Raw genomic sequence first — 21125 nt, forward strand, 5'->3', positions numbered from 1 at the left:
AATGTACTTCACCTATCTGGGGCCAGTATATTATGTTTTTCACATCCTGAGCTCCCTTGGGGTCCATCGTATGGGGTGGCTGCAGTCTGATGAGTGGTAGATCACAAGTATTTTTCTTCTTCCTGAGAGCCCTTAGGGCTCACCAACTGACAATGGAGGGCTGTAACCACTGCTGAGCGACATCTTTGTTTACTGATACGGTGAAAAATATTTCATTTTTCAAAAAATAGATCTGGCCTTGGGAGGGAAAAGGGCTAGAGGGAGGCCAGAGCGGTGGTGGCAATATTTCATCTTGGGGACTTGAAGCTGGTTGATTATGGATCCAACATTTCTTTCTTCATGGTTGCCTCCTCCCTCCTGACTGCTGTCTGCATGTCTGCACTCTCGTCCAGACCCTGCATTCCTTGAGTTTAAGAGTGCTGCTTTACTTGCTTTGGGTGCCCCTTACTGTCTGAAACTGCGATTTGCATATTTGCATACATTCAACAAATGCTGTATTTGAACTGCGACGCTTCCTTGTCTCATAAGACAGTAGACTTAAAAGATCATCTGCCATGCTGTGCTGTGCTTACTCGCTCAGTTGTGTCTGACTCTTTGTGACCGCATGGAATGTAGCCCCCCAGACTCCTCTGTCCATGGGGATTCTCCAGGCAAGCATACTAGAGTGGCTTGCCATGCCCTTCTCCAGGGGATCTTTCCAACCTAGGGATTGAACCCAGGTCTCCCACATTGTGGGCAAATTCTTTACCGTCTGAGCCACAAGGGAAGCACTAAAAGATCATAGCCCTTCTATATTTTGGTGGTAGCATTATCTAGCAATCAACTTTATTCCTGAAGACCAAAGAAGTATATAAAAATACTTTATTTTCTTTTGCTAACTCATATATGCCTTGTACTTTATTTCCATATATGAATATCTTCTATAAAATGACCTTTACAATCCTACCTTTATGTCAGCCTAAAGCATTGCTGTTGTCATTACTACCTTCTTAAAAATATAATAAGCATATTGGGAGAGATTTGTTTCTGAGATTTTCTCCATAGTTAAAGAAGCAAAACCACACTGGAAATTTTTTGACTCTGGAAACAAATAAAGCAGTGATATGGTATGGCACCACCTGTAGCAGACTGGAAACTGCACGCTCCGTGCCAGAGCATTCAAATTCAAACACAAGTTTAGGCTCTGGCAGCCAAATTTGGCTAAGTGACTGAGTTTGCTATTTCCCCTTTAAGTCATTAAAGAATTTTTGTTTTTTAATCCAGAAGAGTAATAGAAAATTTCAATGTGTTCATTATGGGTTGTGGGCCAAGCTCTCTTGAGCGACTGAAGCTTCAAGCTGTACTGGGGTAAAGCAACGTGACCAGAAAGCCTCCGACATTGCAATCTCCTCAAATACTCTGGGGAGGCAGGTTTCTAAGACCCCCTGGCATCCTGGTCTCTGTTTTCTCTTGGTCCAGTCTCAGTGGACTGTGGCAGCTTCCCCTGCACCTCAGTCCCACCAACACACACACTGAGAGGATGGGCTTGATGGAAAGGTACACGATTATTATGATTTGAATATTATGACTATGAAATATTATGATTTCAATAGTCATAATATTATGACTATGAAATCAGAAGGAAAGAAAACTTGCTTCCCACATACATACCTTCTGGACGAGACCCTGAGTGTAGTTTTATGGAGACTTTATAAATATACCTCTGACTGCTCCCTCCTGATCCTTAGGTTAGGATTAGCTTCAGCTCAGGCTGAGAAGTCACCAGGGACAGGGTTTCTAAAGTTAGTGGTCACTCAAATCACACAGAAAATATTTAGATAATGTATTTCTGAGAGAAGAATAATTCCAACTTCTTCTTCTTTTTTTTAATGGGAAGATGTTTTCCATTGCAGAAATTGGGCCTGTTAGATGGGTGAAGCAGAAAGAATCAGAACAACAGATTAATTCAGATTATTTTGCAGCCATGCTCTGCAGTTTTATTACTCCTTATAAAATGCAAGGGAATGGGCAGCATGATTTATGTTTGAATTCTGGGCCCTTCAACAAAACTTATCTTCTTTTCCCACGTTTCTATGATAATGATAATGAGTGTCGTCAGTAGTTTATTGAGCTTTTGCAGGGAGAAAACTAGATTATGTGAGGTAAATCTCACAATGACAAGATAATGTGATATGATAATGATATTTAAATGACCCAGGACTCTGGGTCACATGGACACTTGGAGACTTGTGGACACAATGGACGCTTGTTTTCTCACAGCTCTAGAAGCTGGGATTCCAAGGTCAAGGTATATGCAGTGTTGGTTCCTAGTGAGGCCCCTCTTCCTGACTTTTAGGTTGCTGCCTGTCCACAGTGTCTTCACACTGCATTTTCTTCATGCATCTGAAGAGAGAGGGTGGGTAGGGAGGAATTCTTTGGTGTCTCTTCCTCTTCTTCTTCTTCTTCTTTTTTTTTTTTAAGCTTTTAATTTTATATTGGAGTATAGCCAATTAGCAAAGTTGTGGTAGTTTCATGTGGACAGCAAAAGGAACTCAGTCATATATATATATATATATATATATATATATATATATATATATATATATCCAGTCTCCCCAAACTCCCTTCTCATCTAGGCTGCCACATAACTTTGAGTAGAGTTCCCTGTGCCATACTTAGGTCCTTATTTTGTTATCTATGATATATATATATATAGCAGTGTGTACATGTTGATCCCAAACTATCTAACAATCCCTTCCCCATCTTTCCTCCCCAACCCCGGTAATCATAATTTTGTTCTCTATGTATGTGAGCCTGTTTCTATTTTGTAGATAAGTTCATTTGTTTCATTTCTTTTTAGATTCTGCATATAAGGGATATCATGATGTTTCTCTTTATCTGTCTGACTTACTTCACTCAGTATGACAATATCTGCGTCCATTATGTTGCTGCAAATAGCATTATTTCATTCTTTTTCTTGGCTATTGTAAATAGTGCTGTGATGATGCTTGGGGAGCTTGTATCCTTTAGAACCATGTTTTTCTCTGGATATATTCCAGGAGGAGAGTTGCAGGGTCATAGTGTAGCTCTACTTTTAGTTTGTTAAAAAATCTCCATACTGTTCTCCATAGTGGCTGTACCAACTTCTATGCCCACCAAGAGTTTAGGAAGGTTCCCTTCTCTCCACACCTCTCTAGCATTTATTGTTTATGGATTTTTTTTATGATAGCCATTCTGACTTGTGTGATATTCATTGTAGTTTTGCATTTCTCTAATAATTAGTGATGTTGAAACTATTTTCATGTGGCTCTTGGTCATAGTATGTCTTTGGAGAAATGTCTATTTAGGTCTTCTGCCCAGTTTTTGATTGGTTGGTTGTTTTGATGATATAAAGCTTTATGAGCTATTTGTAAATTTTGGAGACTAATGCATTGTGGGTCACATCATTTGCCAATATTTTCTCCCAATCCATTGGTGGTCTCTTTATTTTGCTTATTGTTTTCTTGTTGTGCATAAGCTTTTGAGTTTAAGTAGGTCCCATTTGTTTATTTTTACTTTTATTTCCATTATTCTGGGAGATAGACTGAAAAAGATATTGCTGTGATTTATGTTAGAGAGTGTTCTGCCTATGTTTTCCTCTAGGAGTTTAATAGTGTCTAGACTCTGATGCTGCGAGGGATTGGGGGCAGGAGGAAAAGGGGACGACAGAGGATGAGATGGCTGGATGGCATCACGGACTTGATGGACACGAGTTTGAGTGAACTCCGGGAGTTGGTGATGGACAGGGAGGCCTGGCATGCTGCAATTCTTGGGGTCGCAAAGAGTCGGACATGACTGAGCGACTAAACTGAACTGAACTGAAGTCTCACATTTAGGTCTTTTATCCATTTTGAACTTATTTTTTGTGTGTGTGGCTTAAAAGTATGATCTAGTTTCATTTTCTTACATGTAGCTGTCCAGTTTTCCCAGCACCATTTATTAAAGAGACTGTCTTTCCACTATTCTTTAGTTTTGCCTCCTTTGTCATAGATTTATTGACCACAGGTGCATGGGTTTATCTCTGGGCTTTCTATCCTATTCCATGATACCTTACTGCTTTGATGGCTATAGCTTTTATAGTCTGAAGTCAGGGAGCTTGATTTTTCCAGCTCCATTTTTCTTTCTCAAAATTGCTTTGACTATTAGAGGTCTTTTATGTCTCCATACAAATTTTAAGATTTTTGTTTTAGTTCTGTGAAAAAAAGCGATTGGTAATTAGATAAGAATTGCACTGAATCTTGTAGATTGCCTTGGGTATGACAGTCATTTTGATGATATTGATTCTTCCAATCCACAAACATGGTATATCTTTCATTTGCTTGTGTATTCTTCAATTTCTTTCATCAGCATCTTATAGTTTTCAGAGTACAGTCTTTTTCTCATTAGATAGGTGTATTCCTAGGTATCTTATTCTTTTTGGTGCAGTGGTAAATGGGATTGTTTCTTGAATTTTTCTTTCTGAACTTTCATTGTTAGTGTATAGAAATGCAAAAGATTTCTGTGTATGAATTTTGTAATCTATAATTTTACTAGGTTCCTGGATGAGCTTCAGTAGTTTCCTGGTAGCATTTTTAGGATTTTCTATGTATAGTATTATGTTATCTGCAGACAATGACAGTTTAACTTCTTCTTTTCCAACTTGTATTCCTTTATTTCTTTTTCTTCTCTGATTTTTGTACCCAGGACTTCCAAAACTATGTTGAATAAAGGTTGTGAGAGTGGATATCCTTATCTTGCCCCTGATCTTAGAGGAAATGCTTTCAGCTTTTCACAACTGAGTATGATGTTAGCTGCAGGTTTGTTGTATATGGGCTTTATTATGTTGAGGTATGTTCCTTGTATGACAACTTTCTGGAGAGATTTTATCATAAATAGCTGTTGAATTTTATCAAAAACTTCCCCCACATCTACTGAGATGATCATATGGTTTTTATTCTTCAATTTGTTGATGTGCTATATCATACTGATTGATTTGCTGATATTGAAAAATCCTTGTATCTCTGGGATAAATTCTACTTAATCATGGTACATGATCCTTTTTAATTGATTGTGGATTCAGAATTCTAATATTTGTTAAGGATTTTTGCATCTATGTTCACCAGTGATATGCATGTATGCTTAGTTGCTCAGTTGTGTCTGACCCTTTGCAACCCCATGGACTCTAGCTTGCCATACTCCTCTGTCCTTGGGGATTCTCCAGGTGAGAATACTGGAGTGGGTTGCCATGCCCTTCTTCAAGCGATATCCCCAACCCAGGGATCAAACCCAGGTCTCTTACCTTGTAGGCAGATTCTTTACAGTGATATTGGCTTGTAATTTTCTTTTTTGTGATATTTTTATCTGGTTTTGGTGTCAGCATGACGGTGGCCTCACAGAATGAATTTGGGAATTGTTCTGCCTTTGCAGTTGTTCTGGAACATTTTCAGAAGTGAAAGGCTCTGGCTGCAAGCTGTGAATGAAACCAGGATTCATGGCCTCTGGAGGAGAGGATTTTGATCCACAGGCAGTGATGAGGCTTAATCACTCAGAACTTTTGTGTAGCAAAGTTTTATTAAGGTATAAAAGAGATAGAGAAAGCTTCTGACATAGACATCAGAAAGGGACAGAAAGAGTGCCCCCTTGCGAGCTCTTCAGTTCAGTTCAGTTCAGTCGCTCAGTCGTGTCCGACTCTTTGTGACTCCATGAATTGCAGCACTCCAGGCCTCTCTGTCCATCACCAACTCCTGGAGTTCACTGAAACTCACGTCCATTGAGTCCGTGATGCCATCCAGCCATCTCATCCTCTGTCGTCCCCTTTTCCTCCTGCCCCCAATCCCTCCCAGCATCACAGTATTTTCCAATGAGTCAACTCTTCGGATGAGCTCTTAGCAAAGCATTGTATACCTGTTAGCATTAAGCATTAGTTGCTCAGTCGTGTCCGACTCTTTGTGACCCCATGGACTGCAGCCCACCAGGTTCCTCTGTCCACGAGATTTTCCAAGCAAGGATACTGGAGTGGGTTGCCATTTCTTTCTCCAAGGGATCTTCCCAACCCAGGGATCGAACCCAGGTCTCCTACACTGCAGCTGCTAATCAGATAAAAGAAATATCTCAAGACTGAGAGAGTTGCACATGGCCCCCTCACCTACAACATGCATTTTGAGATAGCACTGGCACAAAGGGAGTAGTCCTGGGCCATAAAACAATTGACATGAATCTTGAAGAAAGGCAGATTTCCAAGCAAATACATAGTTCATTAACATCCCTTAAGAAAAACATTTCCATGAGAAAAACACATGGGTTAGCTCAAGGTTTGAGAAAAGTTAAGTTCAGGCAGAACCAGATGACATCATTACAGCACAGAATTAGAAGAGAAAAAAATGTCTGCCACTTGCAGTTTATTTCCTCCTGCTTCTTGGGGAACCCTGGCCTTCCTACATGACTGTTAATCCTCTTAGAAGGATACATAGTAAGTCTTCTCTAAATGTTTGATAGAGTTCAACTATGAAGCCAGCTGGTCCTGGACTTTTGTTTATTGGAAAATTTTAAAACACAGTTTCAATTTCAGTATTGTGATTAGTCTGTTTCTTCCTGATTCAGTCTTGGGAGACTTTATCTTTCTAAGAATTTGTCCATCTTTCTTTCAGGTTATCCATTTAATTGGCATACAGTTGCTGGTAGTAGTCTCTTGTGATCCTTTGTATTTCTGTGGTGTCAATTGTAACTTCTTTTCCTTTTCTAACTTTATTGATATGAGCCCTCTCCCTTTTTTCTTGAAGAGTCTGGCTAAAGGTTTATCAATCTTTTTTATCTTCTCAAAGAACCAGCTTCAAGTTTCATCGATCTTTGTTGTTTTTTTTGGTCTCTGTTTCATCTATTTCTGCTCTGATCTTTATGATTTATTTGCTTCTACTAATTTAAAGTTTTACTTATTCTTCTTTCTCTAGTTGTTTGAGATGTACATTAAGTTGTTTCCTTGAGACTTTTCTTGTTTCCTGAGGTAAGATTGTATTGTAGTAAACTTCCCTCTTAGGACTGCTTTTGCTGCATTCCATAGGTTTTGAATCAGTGTGCTTTCACCTTCATTTGTCTTTAGGTATTTTTTTTATTTATTCAGTGATCCATTGGTTGTTTAGTAGAATATTGTTGAGCCCCTATTGTTTGTGTTTTTTTTTTTAATATTTTTTTTCCTATAGTTTATTTCTAATCTCATAGTGTGATCAGGAAAGATGCTTGATATGATTGCAGTTTTCTTAAATTTTAAGGCTTGCTTTGTGGTCTAGCATGTGGTCAATCCTGGAGAATGTTCCATGTGCACTTGAAAATAATGTGTAATCTGCTGGTTTTGGATGGAATGCTCTATAAATATCAATTAGGCCCATCTGGTCTAATTTGTCATTTAAAGCCTGTGTTTTCTTATTGATTTTCTGTTTGGATGATCTGCCCATTGTTGAAAATTGGGTGCTGACTTCCCTCACTATTACTGTGTTACTGTTAATTTCTCCTTTTATGGCTGTTCTTATTTGCCTTATATATCGAGGTGCTCCTATGTTGTGTGCATGTATACTTACAATTGTTAAATCTTCTTAGATTGATCCCTTGATCATTATGTAGTGTCCCTTTTTGTCTCTTGTAACAGTTTTGTTTTGAAGTCTATTTTCTCTGCTATGAATATTGATTTTCCAGCTTTCATTTGATATCCATTTACATGGAATACCTTCTTCCATCCCCTCATGTTCAGTCTGTATGTGTTCCTAGGTCTGAGGTAGGTCTTTTTTAGAAAGCGTATATAAAGACATTGTTTTTTAAATCCACACAACCAGTCTATGTCTTCTGGTTGGTGCATTTAGTACATTTATATTTAAGGCAATTATTGAGATGTGTATTCTTATTGCCATTTGCTTAATATGTTGGATTTGTTTTTGTTGGTCTTTTTTTTCTTCTCTTCTTCTTTTGTTCTCGTCTCTTGTGGTTCGATTACCATCTTTATTTTGTGTTTGCATTGCTTTTTCTTTTGTGTGTGTATATCTTTTGTAGCTTTGGGCTTTTCTATTCCCATGAGGTTTTGATATAATAGTTTGAATGTGTAGAACCTCTGTCCATAGTTCTTCAGGCACTCTGTATATCAAATCTAATCCCTTCAATCTATTTGTTACTTCCACTGTATAATTGTAAGGGATTTGATTTAGGTCATACCTGAATGACCTAATGGTTTTCCCCACTTTCTTCAATTTAAGTTTGAATTTTGCAATAAGGAGTTCATGATCTGAGCCACAGTCAGCACCCAGTCTTGTTTTTGCTGACTGTATAGAGCTTCTCCATCTTTGGCTCCAAAGAATATAATCAATCTGATTTCAATATTGACTGTCTGGTGAAGTCCAATGATAAAGTCATCTCTTGCTATGACCAGTGCTTTCTCTTGGCAAAATTATGTTAGCCCTTTCCCTGCTTCATTTAGTACTCCAAGGCCAAACTTGCCTGTTACTCTAGGTATTTCTTGATTTCTTACTTTTGTATTCTAGTCCCCTATGATGAAAAAGACATCTTTTTTTCTTGGTGTTAGTTCTAGAAGGTCTTATAGGTCATCATAGAACTGTTCAACATGGAAACAGTCAGACTTCCAAATAGCAAGGAGAGATAAGAAAGCCTTCCTCAGTGGTCCGTTCAAAGAAATAGAGGAAAACAATAGAATGGGAAAGACTAGAGATCTCTTCAAGAAAATTAGAGATACCAAGGGAATATTTCATGTACAGATGGGCACAATAAAGGACAGAAACTATATGGACCTAATAGAAGCAGAAGATATTAAGAACAGGTGGCAAGAATACACCAAAGAACTATACAAAAAAGATCTTCATGACCCAGATAACTATGATGGTGTGATTACTCACCTAGAGCCAGACATCCTGGAATGCAAGCAAGTGGGCCTTAGGAAGCATCACTACAAACAAAGCTACTGGAGGTGATGGAATTCCAGTCGAACTATTTAAAACCCTCAAAGATGATGCTGGGAAAGTGCCACACTCAATATGCCAGCAAATTTGGAAAACTCAGCAGTGGTCACAGGACTGGAAAAGGTTAATTTTCCTTCCAATCCCAAAGAAAGGTAATGCCAAAGAATGTTCCAACTACCATACAGATGTACTCTTCTCACACACTAGCAAAGTAATGCTCAAAGTTCTCCAAGCTAGGGTTCAACAGTATGTGAGCTGAGAACTTCCAGATGTTGAAGCTGGATTTAGAAAAGACAGAGGAACCAGAGATCAAATTGCCAACATCATTTGGACCATAGACAAAGCAAGAGAGTTCCAGAAAAACATCTACTTCTGCTTTATTGATTATACCAAAGCCTTTGACTATGTGGATTATGACAAACTGTAGAAAATTCTTCAAGAGATGGGAATACAGACCATTTTACCTGCCTCCTGAGAAATTTGTATGCCAGTCAAGAAGCAACAGTTAAAATGGGACATGGAACAACAGACTGGTTCCAAATTGAGAAAGGAGTATTTTGAGGCTGTATATTATCATCCTGCTTACTTAACTTGTATGTAGAGTGCATCCTGCGAAATACTGGGCTGGAGGAAGCACACCTTGGAATTAAAACTGCTGGGAGAAATATCAATAACCTCAGATATGCTGATGACACCAATCTCATGGTAGAAAGCAAGAGGAACTAAAGAGCCTCTTGATGAAAATGAAAGAGGAGCGTGAAAAAAGCTGGCTTAAAACTCAACATTCAAAAACAAACATCATGTCATCTGGTCCTATCACTTTATGGCAAATAGGGAAACAATGGAAACAGTGAGAGGCTTTATTTTCTTGGGCTCCAAAATCACTGCAGATGGTGACTGCAGCGATGAAATTGAAAGATGCTTGCTCCTTTGAAGAAAAGCTATGACAAACCTAGACAGCATATTAAAAAGCAAAGACATTACTTCCAACAAAGGTCCATCTAGTCAAAGCTAAGGTTTTTCCATTAGTCACGTATGGATGTGAGAGTTGGACCATAAAGAAAGCATGAGTGCCAAAAAAATTGATGCTTTTGAGCTGTGACACTGTAGAAGACTCTTGAGAGTCCCTTGGACTACAAGAAGATCAAACCAGTCAAACGTAAAGGGAATCAGCCCTGAATATTCATCAGAAAGACTGATGCTGAAGGTGAAGCTCCAATACTTTGACCACTTGATGAGAAGAGCCGACTCAATGGAAAAGACCTTGATCCTGGAAAAGATTGAAGACAGGAAGAGGAGGGGACAACAGAGGATGAGATGGTTGGATGGCATCATCAACTTGATGAACATGAGTTTGAGCATGTTCTGGGAGGTGCTGAAGGACAAGGAAGTCTGGTGTTCTGCAGTCTGTGGAGTCACAAAGAATTGGATATGACAGAGTGAACTGTGCTGAACTGAATGTGTAGAATTATTTTTCCTTAGAATTGCTATTCTCTTTTCTGCCTAGATGAGTCCTTTAGCATTTTTTGTAAAATTGGCCTGGTGATGCTGAGTTCTCTTAGCTTTTAGTTATGTGTAAAGCTTTTTATGTCTCCATCAAATCTGAATGAGATTCTCACTGGGTCGAGTTTTCTTGGTTATATATTCTTCCCTTTCACACCTTTACATATATCACGACACTCCTTTCAGCTTGCATTGTTTCTGCTGAGAAATTATCTGATGGTCTTCTGGGAGTTCTCTTGTGAGTTATTTTTCATTTTCCCTTGTTACTTTTAATATTTTTTCTTTGTCTTAGTTTTTGTCAATTTGATTAGTATGTGTCAATATGTTTCTCCTTTTGTTTATCCTGTGTGGGATTCTCTGTGCTTGCTGGACTTGGTTGACTGCTTCCTTTTCCATATTAGGGAAGTTTTCAGCTATCATGACTTCAAATATTTTCTCATGTCCTCTCTCTTTCTCCTTCTGGGACCCCTATAATGTGAATGTTGGTGCATTTAATGTTGTCCCAGAGGTCTCTTAAGCTATCTTCATTTCTTTTCATTCTTTTTTCTTTATTCTGGTCTTCAGTGTGATTTCCACCATTCTTTCTTCCAGGTCACTTATCTGCTCATTTGTCTCAGTTATTCTGCTATTGATTCCTCCTAGTATATTTTTCATTTCAGTTATTGTATTGTTCATCTCTGTTTGTTCTTTAGTTCTTCTAGGTCTCTGTTAACCTTTTCTTGCATCTTCTCAGTCTTTGCCTCCATTCTTTTTCTGAGATCCTGGATCATGTTCACTATAATTATTCTGAAAAAAAAAATTTTTTTTTTTTACAAGTTTGCCTATCTCCACTTCATTTAGTTGCTTTTTTCTGGGGATTTTATCTTGTTCCTTCATCTAGGACATAATCCTCTGCGTTTGCATTTTTTCTAACTTTCTGTGATTGTTGCTTTAATTTCGCAGGCTCAAGGATTGTAGCTCTTTTTGCTTCTGCTATCTCTCTCTTCATTTTCTTATAAGGGCAGTAGTCCTTCTGGGTTATGACCTCATTTAACCTTAATTACCTCATTAAGGGTCATATCTCCAGATACAATTACATTCAAACTTAGGATTTAGGCTTATGATTTTGGGGGTCAAAATTCAGGGTACAATAAGTGGGAGACTTGGAAGACAGAACTCAAAAGATGGAAGGGAAATGTTAAGTATTTTATGCTTACATTAGATTTCTTAGACATCAACTGTGGAGGGCAAAGAAGTTATAATCTTTGTGTAATAAGTTAGTAACTGTACAACTTTTTTTTACACTGTGTGTTATTTGCCTTCTCTCTGGTATGATAGAAAAAGCCTCTATACTATTTATTTTTGGGCTTTTAGGTGAGCCTGAATTTAAATACATCGGGAATATGCATGGCAATGAAGCTGTCGGACGGGAGCTGCTCATTTTTCTGGCCCAGTACCTGTGCAATGAGTACCAAAAAGGGAATGAGACAATTGTCCAGCTGATCCATAACACCCGAATCCACATCATGCCTTCCCTGAACCCTGATGGCTTTGAAAAGGCAGCATCTCAGGTGGGTGTGGGTCAGATCACAGCAGAGCATGAATTTTTTTTTTAAGGTTTGTACATATATACTTATAGACAAGGAATATATGCTCACATGAAGCTTACAGAGAGTGCAGGGCTGAGTATAAGTGAAATGGTATTCAGTTTCTGGGTAATGAAAAAGTTCAGAAGGTAAGGAATGATGGCTGAGGGTTTCTTCCACAGAAATTCCAAATGAGAAAATTTATAAGTCAATATTTAATTGTTTGGTTATTGTTGCTTAATGAATCATATTTATTCATTCATGTTTGTCACTAGGTTACTTTCTTTCTAAAAATCCAGAAGATTGACAGCTATCTACTCCCATGTATTGAAGAGTGAGGACATTGCTGTTTCTAAATGAGATGATATCATATTGCCATCTACTGAAATCAAGAAATAAGGATATTTGGCTAGATAATATTTTATGGATGCTTAATCCTAGTCTTATCTATTGATATACATGATCCATAAAGCAAAAAAGAAACAAATAAACAGAACAAAACCTTCGTAACATAAATAAAAAACAAATTTAGTAAATTTTAACTGTTAGGGAAACTGAGTAGTAATTACATTTTCATAATTAAGTGTTTGGACAGGGATGCAGGACATTTTATTTGTTGTTTTCTACAGTTCGAAATAATTTTTGTGTTTAATGGAAATGTATTGAAGTATATATTTAGTATATTTATCTATAGCTAAGAATTTGTTTTGTACATTAAAAATAAAAAATCCAATTACCATTTGACCTTGTAAAAAACCCAAACAGTGAATTTCTGTAAGTACAATGTTGATATAATTTCTAAAGTTATGAAGAGAAAAATTCTAGTATATTGTAGTACATAGAGAATTAAATTATTGACTATTTTAAAGTGATATTCAGGAATATCAAGATGGACAAAAAACTGTCATTGCTATTTTTTGTCTCATAGATTTCAATTCCTCACAGTCTAAGCCATCTGAACTTACATGACTTTAAGAATATGGACATTATCTCTGTATTAGAGATTTAGTACTAATAGTAAAACAAAAAATGGAATATAAATGAATATTCTAGAAATTTATTAAGTTTCTGGATTATATCATTAGTGAAATGAAGTGTTTAGAATTAAGCAGAAAATTTTCAATTTACAAAGTTGAAACAGAAGTTACAGAGCTCACACTTTTTCATTAAGAATATAAGAGAGAGGTAACATGTAAATAATTCACATTAAACTCATTTTAAGTGCCCAACCTTATTTAGTAATTTATTCTTTCAAATATTTGTAAATAGATTGCTGTGGTTTTCAGAGATAGTGAGTATTTTACTTAAACCAAGTAAAGAGTAGTGTGCTGTGAGACATTCCATCTACATTAATAGCTAACATATATGCAGTTTGTGAGACGTGCCATCTACATTAGCAGCTAACATATATGCAGTTTGATGTTGAATATCTTGTATATATAATTAACATTTAAAATATTGTTCATTGAGAATGTTTTGAAAATATCCATAAAAAATGCTTTAAACCTGATACTTTCATGTGTGTATCAGTTAGATAATGAAGTGCCACTGTAGGAGGATACTGTTGAAATGAATAGTCTTAAAAATTATTTTAAAAGCCGTTAATGAAGACTTTAAATAAATAACTGATGAGTTTCCTCTGATTTTTTTTTCCAGCTTGGTGAGCTGAAGGACTGGTTCGTGGGTCGAAGCAATGCCCAGGGAATAGATCTGAACCGGAACTTTCCAGACCTGGACAGAATAGTTTATGTTAATGAGAAAGAAGGTGGTCCAAATAATCATCTATTGAAAAATCTGAAGAAAATTGTGGATCAAAACACAAAGGTAGAGAACATGTATGGTTTTCTTGCGTTCTGTTCCTCCAGTCTGAGGAAATACATCTACTATCTTCATAACAATGAAGTATGCAGAAGTGTCATGAATGCCTCTATGGGATACTTCCCTGTGGCTGTGAAAGTCAAGGCTGGGAGCCTGGGGCCTGGAAAGTAGTCCTGCGACTAGAATTGGTCATGAATTTATGACATTGAATGTAACAGTAGGGGCAGGAGGGAGGAACCCAGTTGTTTAGAAAGTATTTTTGGCCTATTTAGGGGCCCTTTATCAGCACGTTTGATTTGCTTCTCCTACAGGATTTTACACTGTTGACATTTTCTTCTTTTCCAGAACTTTCTCCTGCTTTGCACAACTCTACTTTCTTCTACCTCTTCTAATACCTTTTAAATCACTTCTGAGTTTCTTTCCCTGCTTCTTCTGCCTTGGCTTAAACACTGGCCTTTAAGGTCCCATCTGCTACCCTTATTTCTCTCCCTGGGTTTCTATCCTCTTCTGTACCTTCAGTATGTTGTTGATTATACAGATTCTCCCAGATCTCTTTACTTACTCACTCAGTCCCTTTATGTGGTGACATCTAGGGCCTCAAACTTAGCATGGCCAGAAATAAATCTTTTCCTAAGAAACACTATTCTCTCATTTACTCGATCATTAAGACCTTGAATTTTCTCTCTGTCACTACTCCCCACACATGTTACCAGATCTTGATGACACCCTCAGCCTCTCTCTCCTCTGAAAACTCAGGCCCTATGGTCTTCTGTCCTCATGAGGAAGGTAGCCGCCATCCTTGTTTTGGGTTCAGCCTCTTCCAACTCCTTTTAGTCTTCTCAAATTCCTCCAGAGTGATCTTCATACAGAAATAAATGCTCTATTGCTTAAAATCTCTAAACTTGTCAGGTCTCCACTGCTCCAAAGAATAAAGTAAAAACTCAAAATGTGAAACCACTGTGATAGTTTAGTGTGAAGATTCTGGAGGCAGCCACCTTGGTTCAAATGTTGGTTCTGTTCTTGCTGTATGAGTTTTGCAAAGTTATTTAACAACTGTGTGCTTCTTTATCTTCATTTGAAATATGGAGATGATTGTAGTATCTATTACATAGAGTGGTTGTGAGGATTGAGTGAGTTAGTATATATAAAGAGCTTGAGGCCAGGGTCTAGAATTCTTACTACTGTGTCGGCATTGTTTCTCAGTGCTTTATTATGGACCACAGGGTCAAATGGACACACACCCACCCACTAAACATTGAGTTTGAAGCTTATACTGTTTGAACGTTGTTTTTAGTTCCATGTAGGGGAGGTGAGCCCATTATGGAGGAATGGTGAGGACTGCTGGTTCCTCTGCCTCTTGTGTCTTTCCTGGCATTTCCACTCTTACTTATCAACTTCTTCTACTACCTTTCTAAGTGAGAGATTGGAAAGGACAGTGTCTCCATTTTATTATAGCTCCAGGACCATTCAAATTTCCCTTGGCCCCTAGCAGCTGCCAGCTCAGCCACTCCTTAATCTGGCTTTGATATGCCATGTACTTCTTAAGTGTATCATCTTCTAATAACTTTATATCTTTATATGTGTGCTTATTCCAGCTGTTCACAGTGCTTTTCACTTTCCTTCCCTATCACCTCCTCTGTGAAGCCTTTCTCTGCTCTTCCAGACATTCTGTTAAGCCTGCCTTTATGTTCTTTATATATACTTCCAGCCTGGTGCTTATAGTTGCATAGAACTTTGTATATGTCATATTACTATTTGTTTACACAGCTGTTTTTCTTTTTGATTTTAGATTTCAGTCCCCTGATTACAGGAATTAGAATTCCTATTTGAATCTAACATATAGTAGGCTTGAAGCCTATTATAAATGAGTTCAATCCAGCCTGCCAAGAAGATCACAACATCTGAAAACCAGCTGCTGGAGCTCCAGACATGCACTCAGCACATGGCTGAGACACTTGTTAGAAGATCCAGGAGAAAGGGAGTCTCAGATTATTGGTCTAAAATTCTTAAAATTTTCCTGTCTATATTTAGAATTCATCCCAGAAACCTGGGCTGAGTCTATAAATGGGGATCAGTCTGTGAAAGGGCTGTCTGGGGCCAAGGATTTTGGCAGAACTTGATAAATGGGTGAATTAAGCACACTTGTTTCTGAGTCACAGATCTTCATTTTTTCTGCTCCTAAATCATCTTTCCTGGGAGAAGGGAGGGCTAGAAAAGAAAAGGGCAGGGGTAATCAAAAGGGAAAAGAGGATAGTCCTGTGTGATGTGGCATAAGACAGAAATGAAAAATTGTTCTGAAAGCTTAGTGTGGCTATCTTCCCAAATTTTCCCCATTGCCCATGCTGTCTGTACAATTAAGAAATGAGAGCATCTCCTTCTGTGAGAGCACCAAAATCACAACTAGCTGTTGAATGACCATCAATAGGAGGACACTGGAACCCACCACAAAAAGATACTCCACATCTAAAGACAAAGAAGAGACCACAGAGAAATGATAAGAGGGGTGCAATCATGATAAAATAAAATTCCATACTTGCTGGTGGGTGACCTGCAAACTGGAGAACAATAATACCAAATACGTTCTCTCACTGTTGTGAAGATTCTGAACCCCACATCAGGCTTCCCTGCCTGGGGATCCAAGAAAGGGACTAGGAATTCCCAAGGAACTTGACCTTGAGGACCAGTATGATTTGACTATAGGACTTCTACAGGACTGGGGGAAACAGAGAATCCAGTCTTGGAGGGCACAAACAAAAATCTTGTGTACACCAAGACCCAGAGGAAAGGAACAGTGACTCCACAGAAGACTGAACCAAAATGAAGGGTTTCCTGTTGAGGTGTGGGTCAGCAGGGGCTCACCACAGGGACTGGGACACTGGAAGCAGCAGTCTGGGATGGTCATCCTTGATGAAAGCCCTCTTGGAGGTCACCATTAACTCTACCATAGAGCCCACAGACCCCAGGGCTGGGTTGCTCAGGCCAAACAACTACCAGGGAGGGAGTGCAACCACATCTATAAGCAGATAATTGGATTAAAGCTTTACTGAGCAAGGCCCTGCCCACCAGAGCAAGGTCCAGTTTTTCCCACTAGCAGTTCCTCCCATCAGGAAGCATACACAAGCCTTTTAGCCTCTTACATCAGAGGGCATACAGAAGAAGCAAGAAGAACCACAGTCCCATAGCAGTTAAAACAAAAACCACATTACAGAAAGCTAATATGATAGAAAAGGAAGAGGAATGAGAGATCAAATTGCCAACATCCGCTGGATCATCAAAAAACCAAGAGAGTTCCAGAAAAACATCTATTTCTGCTTTATTGACTATGCCAAATGCTTTGACTGTGTGGATCACAATCAACTGTGGAAAATTCTGAAAGAGATGGGAATACCAGATCACCTGACCTGCCTCTTGAGAAACCTATATGCAGGTCAGGAAGCAACAGTTAGAACTGGACATGGAACAACAGACTGGTTCCAAATAGGAAAAGGAGTACGTCAAGGCTGTATATTGTCACCCTGCTCATTTAACTTATATGCAGAGAACATCATGAGAAATGCTGGGCTGGAAGAAGCACAGGCTGGAATCAAGATTGCCAGGAGAAATATCAATAACCTCAGATATGCAGGTGACACCACCCTTATGGCATAAAGTGAAGAGGAACCAAAAAGCCTCTTGATGAAAGTAAAAGAGGAGAGTGAAAAAGTTGGCTTAAAGCTCAACATTCAGAAAACGAAGATCATGGCATCTGGTCCCATTGCTTCATGGGAAATAGATGGGGAAACAGTGGAAAGAGTGTCAGACTATTTTTTTGGGCTCCAAAATCACTGGAGATGGTGACTGCAGCCATGAAATTAAAAGACACTTACTCCTTGGAAGAAAAGGTATGACCAACCTAGGTAGCATATTGAAAAGCAGAGACATTACTTTGCCAACAAAGGTCTGTCTAGTCAAGGCTAAGGTTTTCCCAGTGGTGTATGGATGTGAGAGTTGGACTTTGAAGAAAGCTAAGCACCGAATAATTGATGCTTTTGAACTGTGGTGTTGGAGAAGACTCTTGAGAGTCCCTTGGACGGCAAGGATATCCAACCAGTCCATTCTGAAGATCAGCCCTGGGATTTCTTTGGAAGGAATGATGCTGAAGCTGAAACTCCAGTACTTAGGCCATGCAAAGAGTTGACTCATTGGAAAAGACTCTGATGCTGGGAGGGATTGGGGGCAGGAGGAGAAGGGGACAACAGAGGATGAGATAGCTGGATGGCATCACTGAGTCAATGGACGTGAGTCTGAGTGAACTCTGGGAGTTGATGGACAGAGAGGCCTGGTGTGCTGCGATTCATGGGGTCGCAAAGAGTCGGACACGACTGATCAACTGAACTGAACTGAACTGAACTGAACTGAATCATGACGAAAAAGCAGAAAGTTATGTCCCAGATGAAGGGACAAGATAAAACCCCAGAAAAACAACTAAATGAAGTGGGGACAGGCAACCTTCCAGAAAAACAATCCAGAGTAATGAATAGTGAAGATGATCTAGGATCTTGAGAAAACAATGGAGAAGATGTGAAGAAATCAATAGCAGAATAACTGAGGCAGAAAGATAAATGACCTGGAGGACAAAATGGTGGACATCACTGCCACAGAACAGAATATAGAAAAAAGAATGAAAAGAAATCAAGACAGCCTGAGAGACCTCTGGGACAATATTAAATGCAGCAATATTTGCATTATAGAAGTCCCAGAGGAGAAGAGAGAGAGAAAGGTCCTGAGAAGATATTTGAAGACAATAATAACTGAAAACTTCCCTACCGTAGGAAAGAAACTAGTCAACCAAGTCCAGGAAACACAGAGAGTCCCACGCAGGATAAACCCATGGAGGAACACATCAAAGCACATAGTGATCAAATTGACAAAAATTAAAGACAAAGATAAAATATTGAAAGCAACAAAGGAAAAACAACAAATAACATAAAGGAACTCACATCAGGCTGATTTCTCAACAGAAACTCTACAAGCCGGAGGGAATGGCATGATACATTTAAAGTGATGAAAGGGAACTCCTACAACTAAGAATACTCTACCCAGCAAAACTCTGCTTCAGAGTTGATGGAGAAATCAAAAGCTTTCCAGACAAGCAAAGGTTAAGAGAATTAGGCACCCCCAGACCAGCTTGAAAACAAATGCTAAAGGAACTTCTTTAGGCAGGAAACACAAGAGAAGGAAAAGACCTACAGAGAATAAACCCCAAACAGTTAGTAAAATGGTAAAAGTATCATGCATATTAATAATTACTTTAAATGTAAATGGGTTAAATGCACCAATCAAAAAACATAGATTGACTGGGTGGATGAAAACATGTGCACATATGCACTTCCACTTACCACATCATTCTACTTGACCCCCAACTTGTATGTAATTATTTCACATTGTTAAGTTAATCATGTTACTATTATGGGCTGCAATTGTAATTATCTTTTACTCTTTGTCTATTACTTATGAAAACTGATAAACATAGTATTGTGTAGGAAAAAAGAAACTAAGCAACGAGAAAAAGAATTCTTGTTACCAATCATGGAAAAAGCATGAAATAAACTCAGGTTGACAGGCTATTAGATTAACAGTTTTAGTGAAAATACTGTCATTTTCAGCCAGCACTACTATCCTTTTCCCCAATGGAACCTATATAATATTTCTATCAGCTTTATATTAGATATTTTCATATATCTAGTTTAAGCAATATTTTAAAAAAGATGCATGTCATGAAACTTAAAAAAAAATAGAGCTTTTATTTTAAAAAGTCTCAATGCCAATACCTTTCCTGGGTATTATAAAGGTAATAAAAAGAGAAATATATAAAAGTTAAGTTTTGAACTCTTTTCAGGAAGAGAAGCAAGATTTGTTTACATTTTACTAAATCTTCAGTAAATCTGCTTAAATCATGGATGATATTGCCCATGTCTGCCTCATCTCCTTTTTCCATCTTTGTCAGCACTTTCACAGCATCATCTTTTAGGATTTGAAATAGCTCAAATGTAGGTATGTAGGTACTGTGTTTATATATATCTATAGATATAGATAGGTATAGACAGATACATACCTATAGATATAATTAATTTATAATGTTATTTAATTTGAAGCATACAACACATTGATTTGATATTTGTATATATTGTGAGATGATTGGATAATAAGTCTAGTTAACATTTATCAGCATACATAGTTACATTTTTTTTCTTGATTGTGATGAGAACTTTTAAGATATTTTCTCTTAGCAACTTTCAAGTATACAATACAGTATTGTTATTATTTTAAAATATAATTTATTTATTTTAATTGGATGTTAATGACTTTACAATATTGTACTGATTTTGCCATACATCAACATGAATCTGCCACAGGTATACACGTGTTCCCCATCCTGAACCCCCCTCCCTCCTCCCTCCATGTACCATCCGTCTGGGTCGTCCCAGTGCACCAGCCCCAAGCATCCAGTATCACGCATCGAACCTGGACTGGCAATTCGTTTATATATATTATGTATGTTTCATTGCCATTCTCCCAAATCTATTAACTATATTAACTATAGTCTCTATGCTATACATTACATGTCTAGGATTTATTTTATAATCCAAAGTTTGTAATTTGCCTCTGGCAACCATCAATCTCTTCTCTGTATCATTAGAAAGTGAAAGTTGCTTAGTCGTGTCTCACTATTTGCAACCCCATGGACTATACAGCCCATGGAATTCTCCAGGTCAGAATACTGGAGTGGGTAGACTTTCCTTTCCCCAGGGGATTGTCTCAACCCAGGGATTGAATCCAGATCTCCTACATTGCAGGCAGATTCTTTACCAGCTGAACCACAAAGGAGGCCCAAGAATACTGCAGTTGGTAGCCTATCCCTTCTCCAGCAAATCTTCCCTACCCATGAATTGAACCATGGTCTCAGGCGGATTCTTTGCCAACTGAGCTATGAGGGAATATGCTGTATCATTAGTGTGGTTTAAAATCTATAGAGTTATAGGAATGAAGGATTAAAAAGGCAGATTCCTTATTTACAATAGGCAAGATATGGAAGCAACAGATGACTAGATAAAGAAGCACACACACATACACACATAATGGAAAGCTACTCAGCCATAAAAAAAGAGTAAAATGTTGCCATTTACAACAACATGGATGGATATGGAGGGTATTAAGTGGACTAAATCAGACATAGATAGATAAATACTGTATGGTATCACCTATATGTGAAATCTAAAATATAAAACAGAGTAGTGAATATAACAAA

At 38.1% G+C, this 21125-nt stretch overlaps 1 protein-coding gene across 1 annotated transcript in view; it reads left to right on the forward strand.

Annotated features, from left to right (window-relative positions):
- CPE (carboxypeptidase E) overlaps positions 1–21125 on the forward strand; it is a 144459-nt gene that overhangs the window by 91084 nt on the left and 32250 nt on the right. Inside the window, exons 2-3 of the mRNA XM_069556627.1 lie at positions 11808–12004; positions 13676–13843. Of these exons, the coding sequence (XP_069412728.1) occupies positions 11808–12004; positions 13676–13843 (365 nt within the window). The remainder of the gene's footprint in view (positions 1–11807; positions 12005–13675; positions 13844–21125) is intronic.

Source organism: Ovis canadensis, chromosome 17, assembly GCF_042477335.2.
Source record: "Ovis canadensis isolate MfBH-ARS-UI-01 breed Bighorn chromosome 17, ARS-UI_OviCan_v2, whole genome shotgun sequence".
NCBI classification, from domain to species: Eukaryota; Metazoa; Chordata; class Mammalia; order Artiodactyla; family Bovidae; genus Ovis; species Ovis canadensis.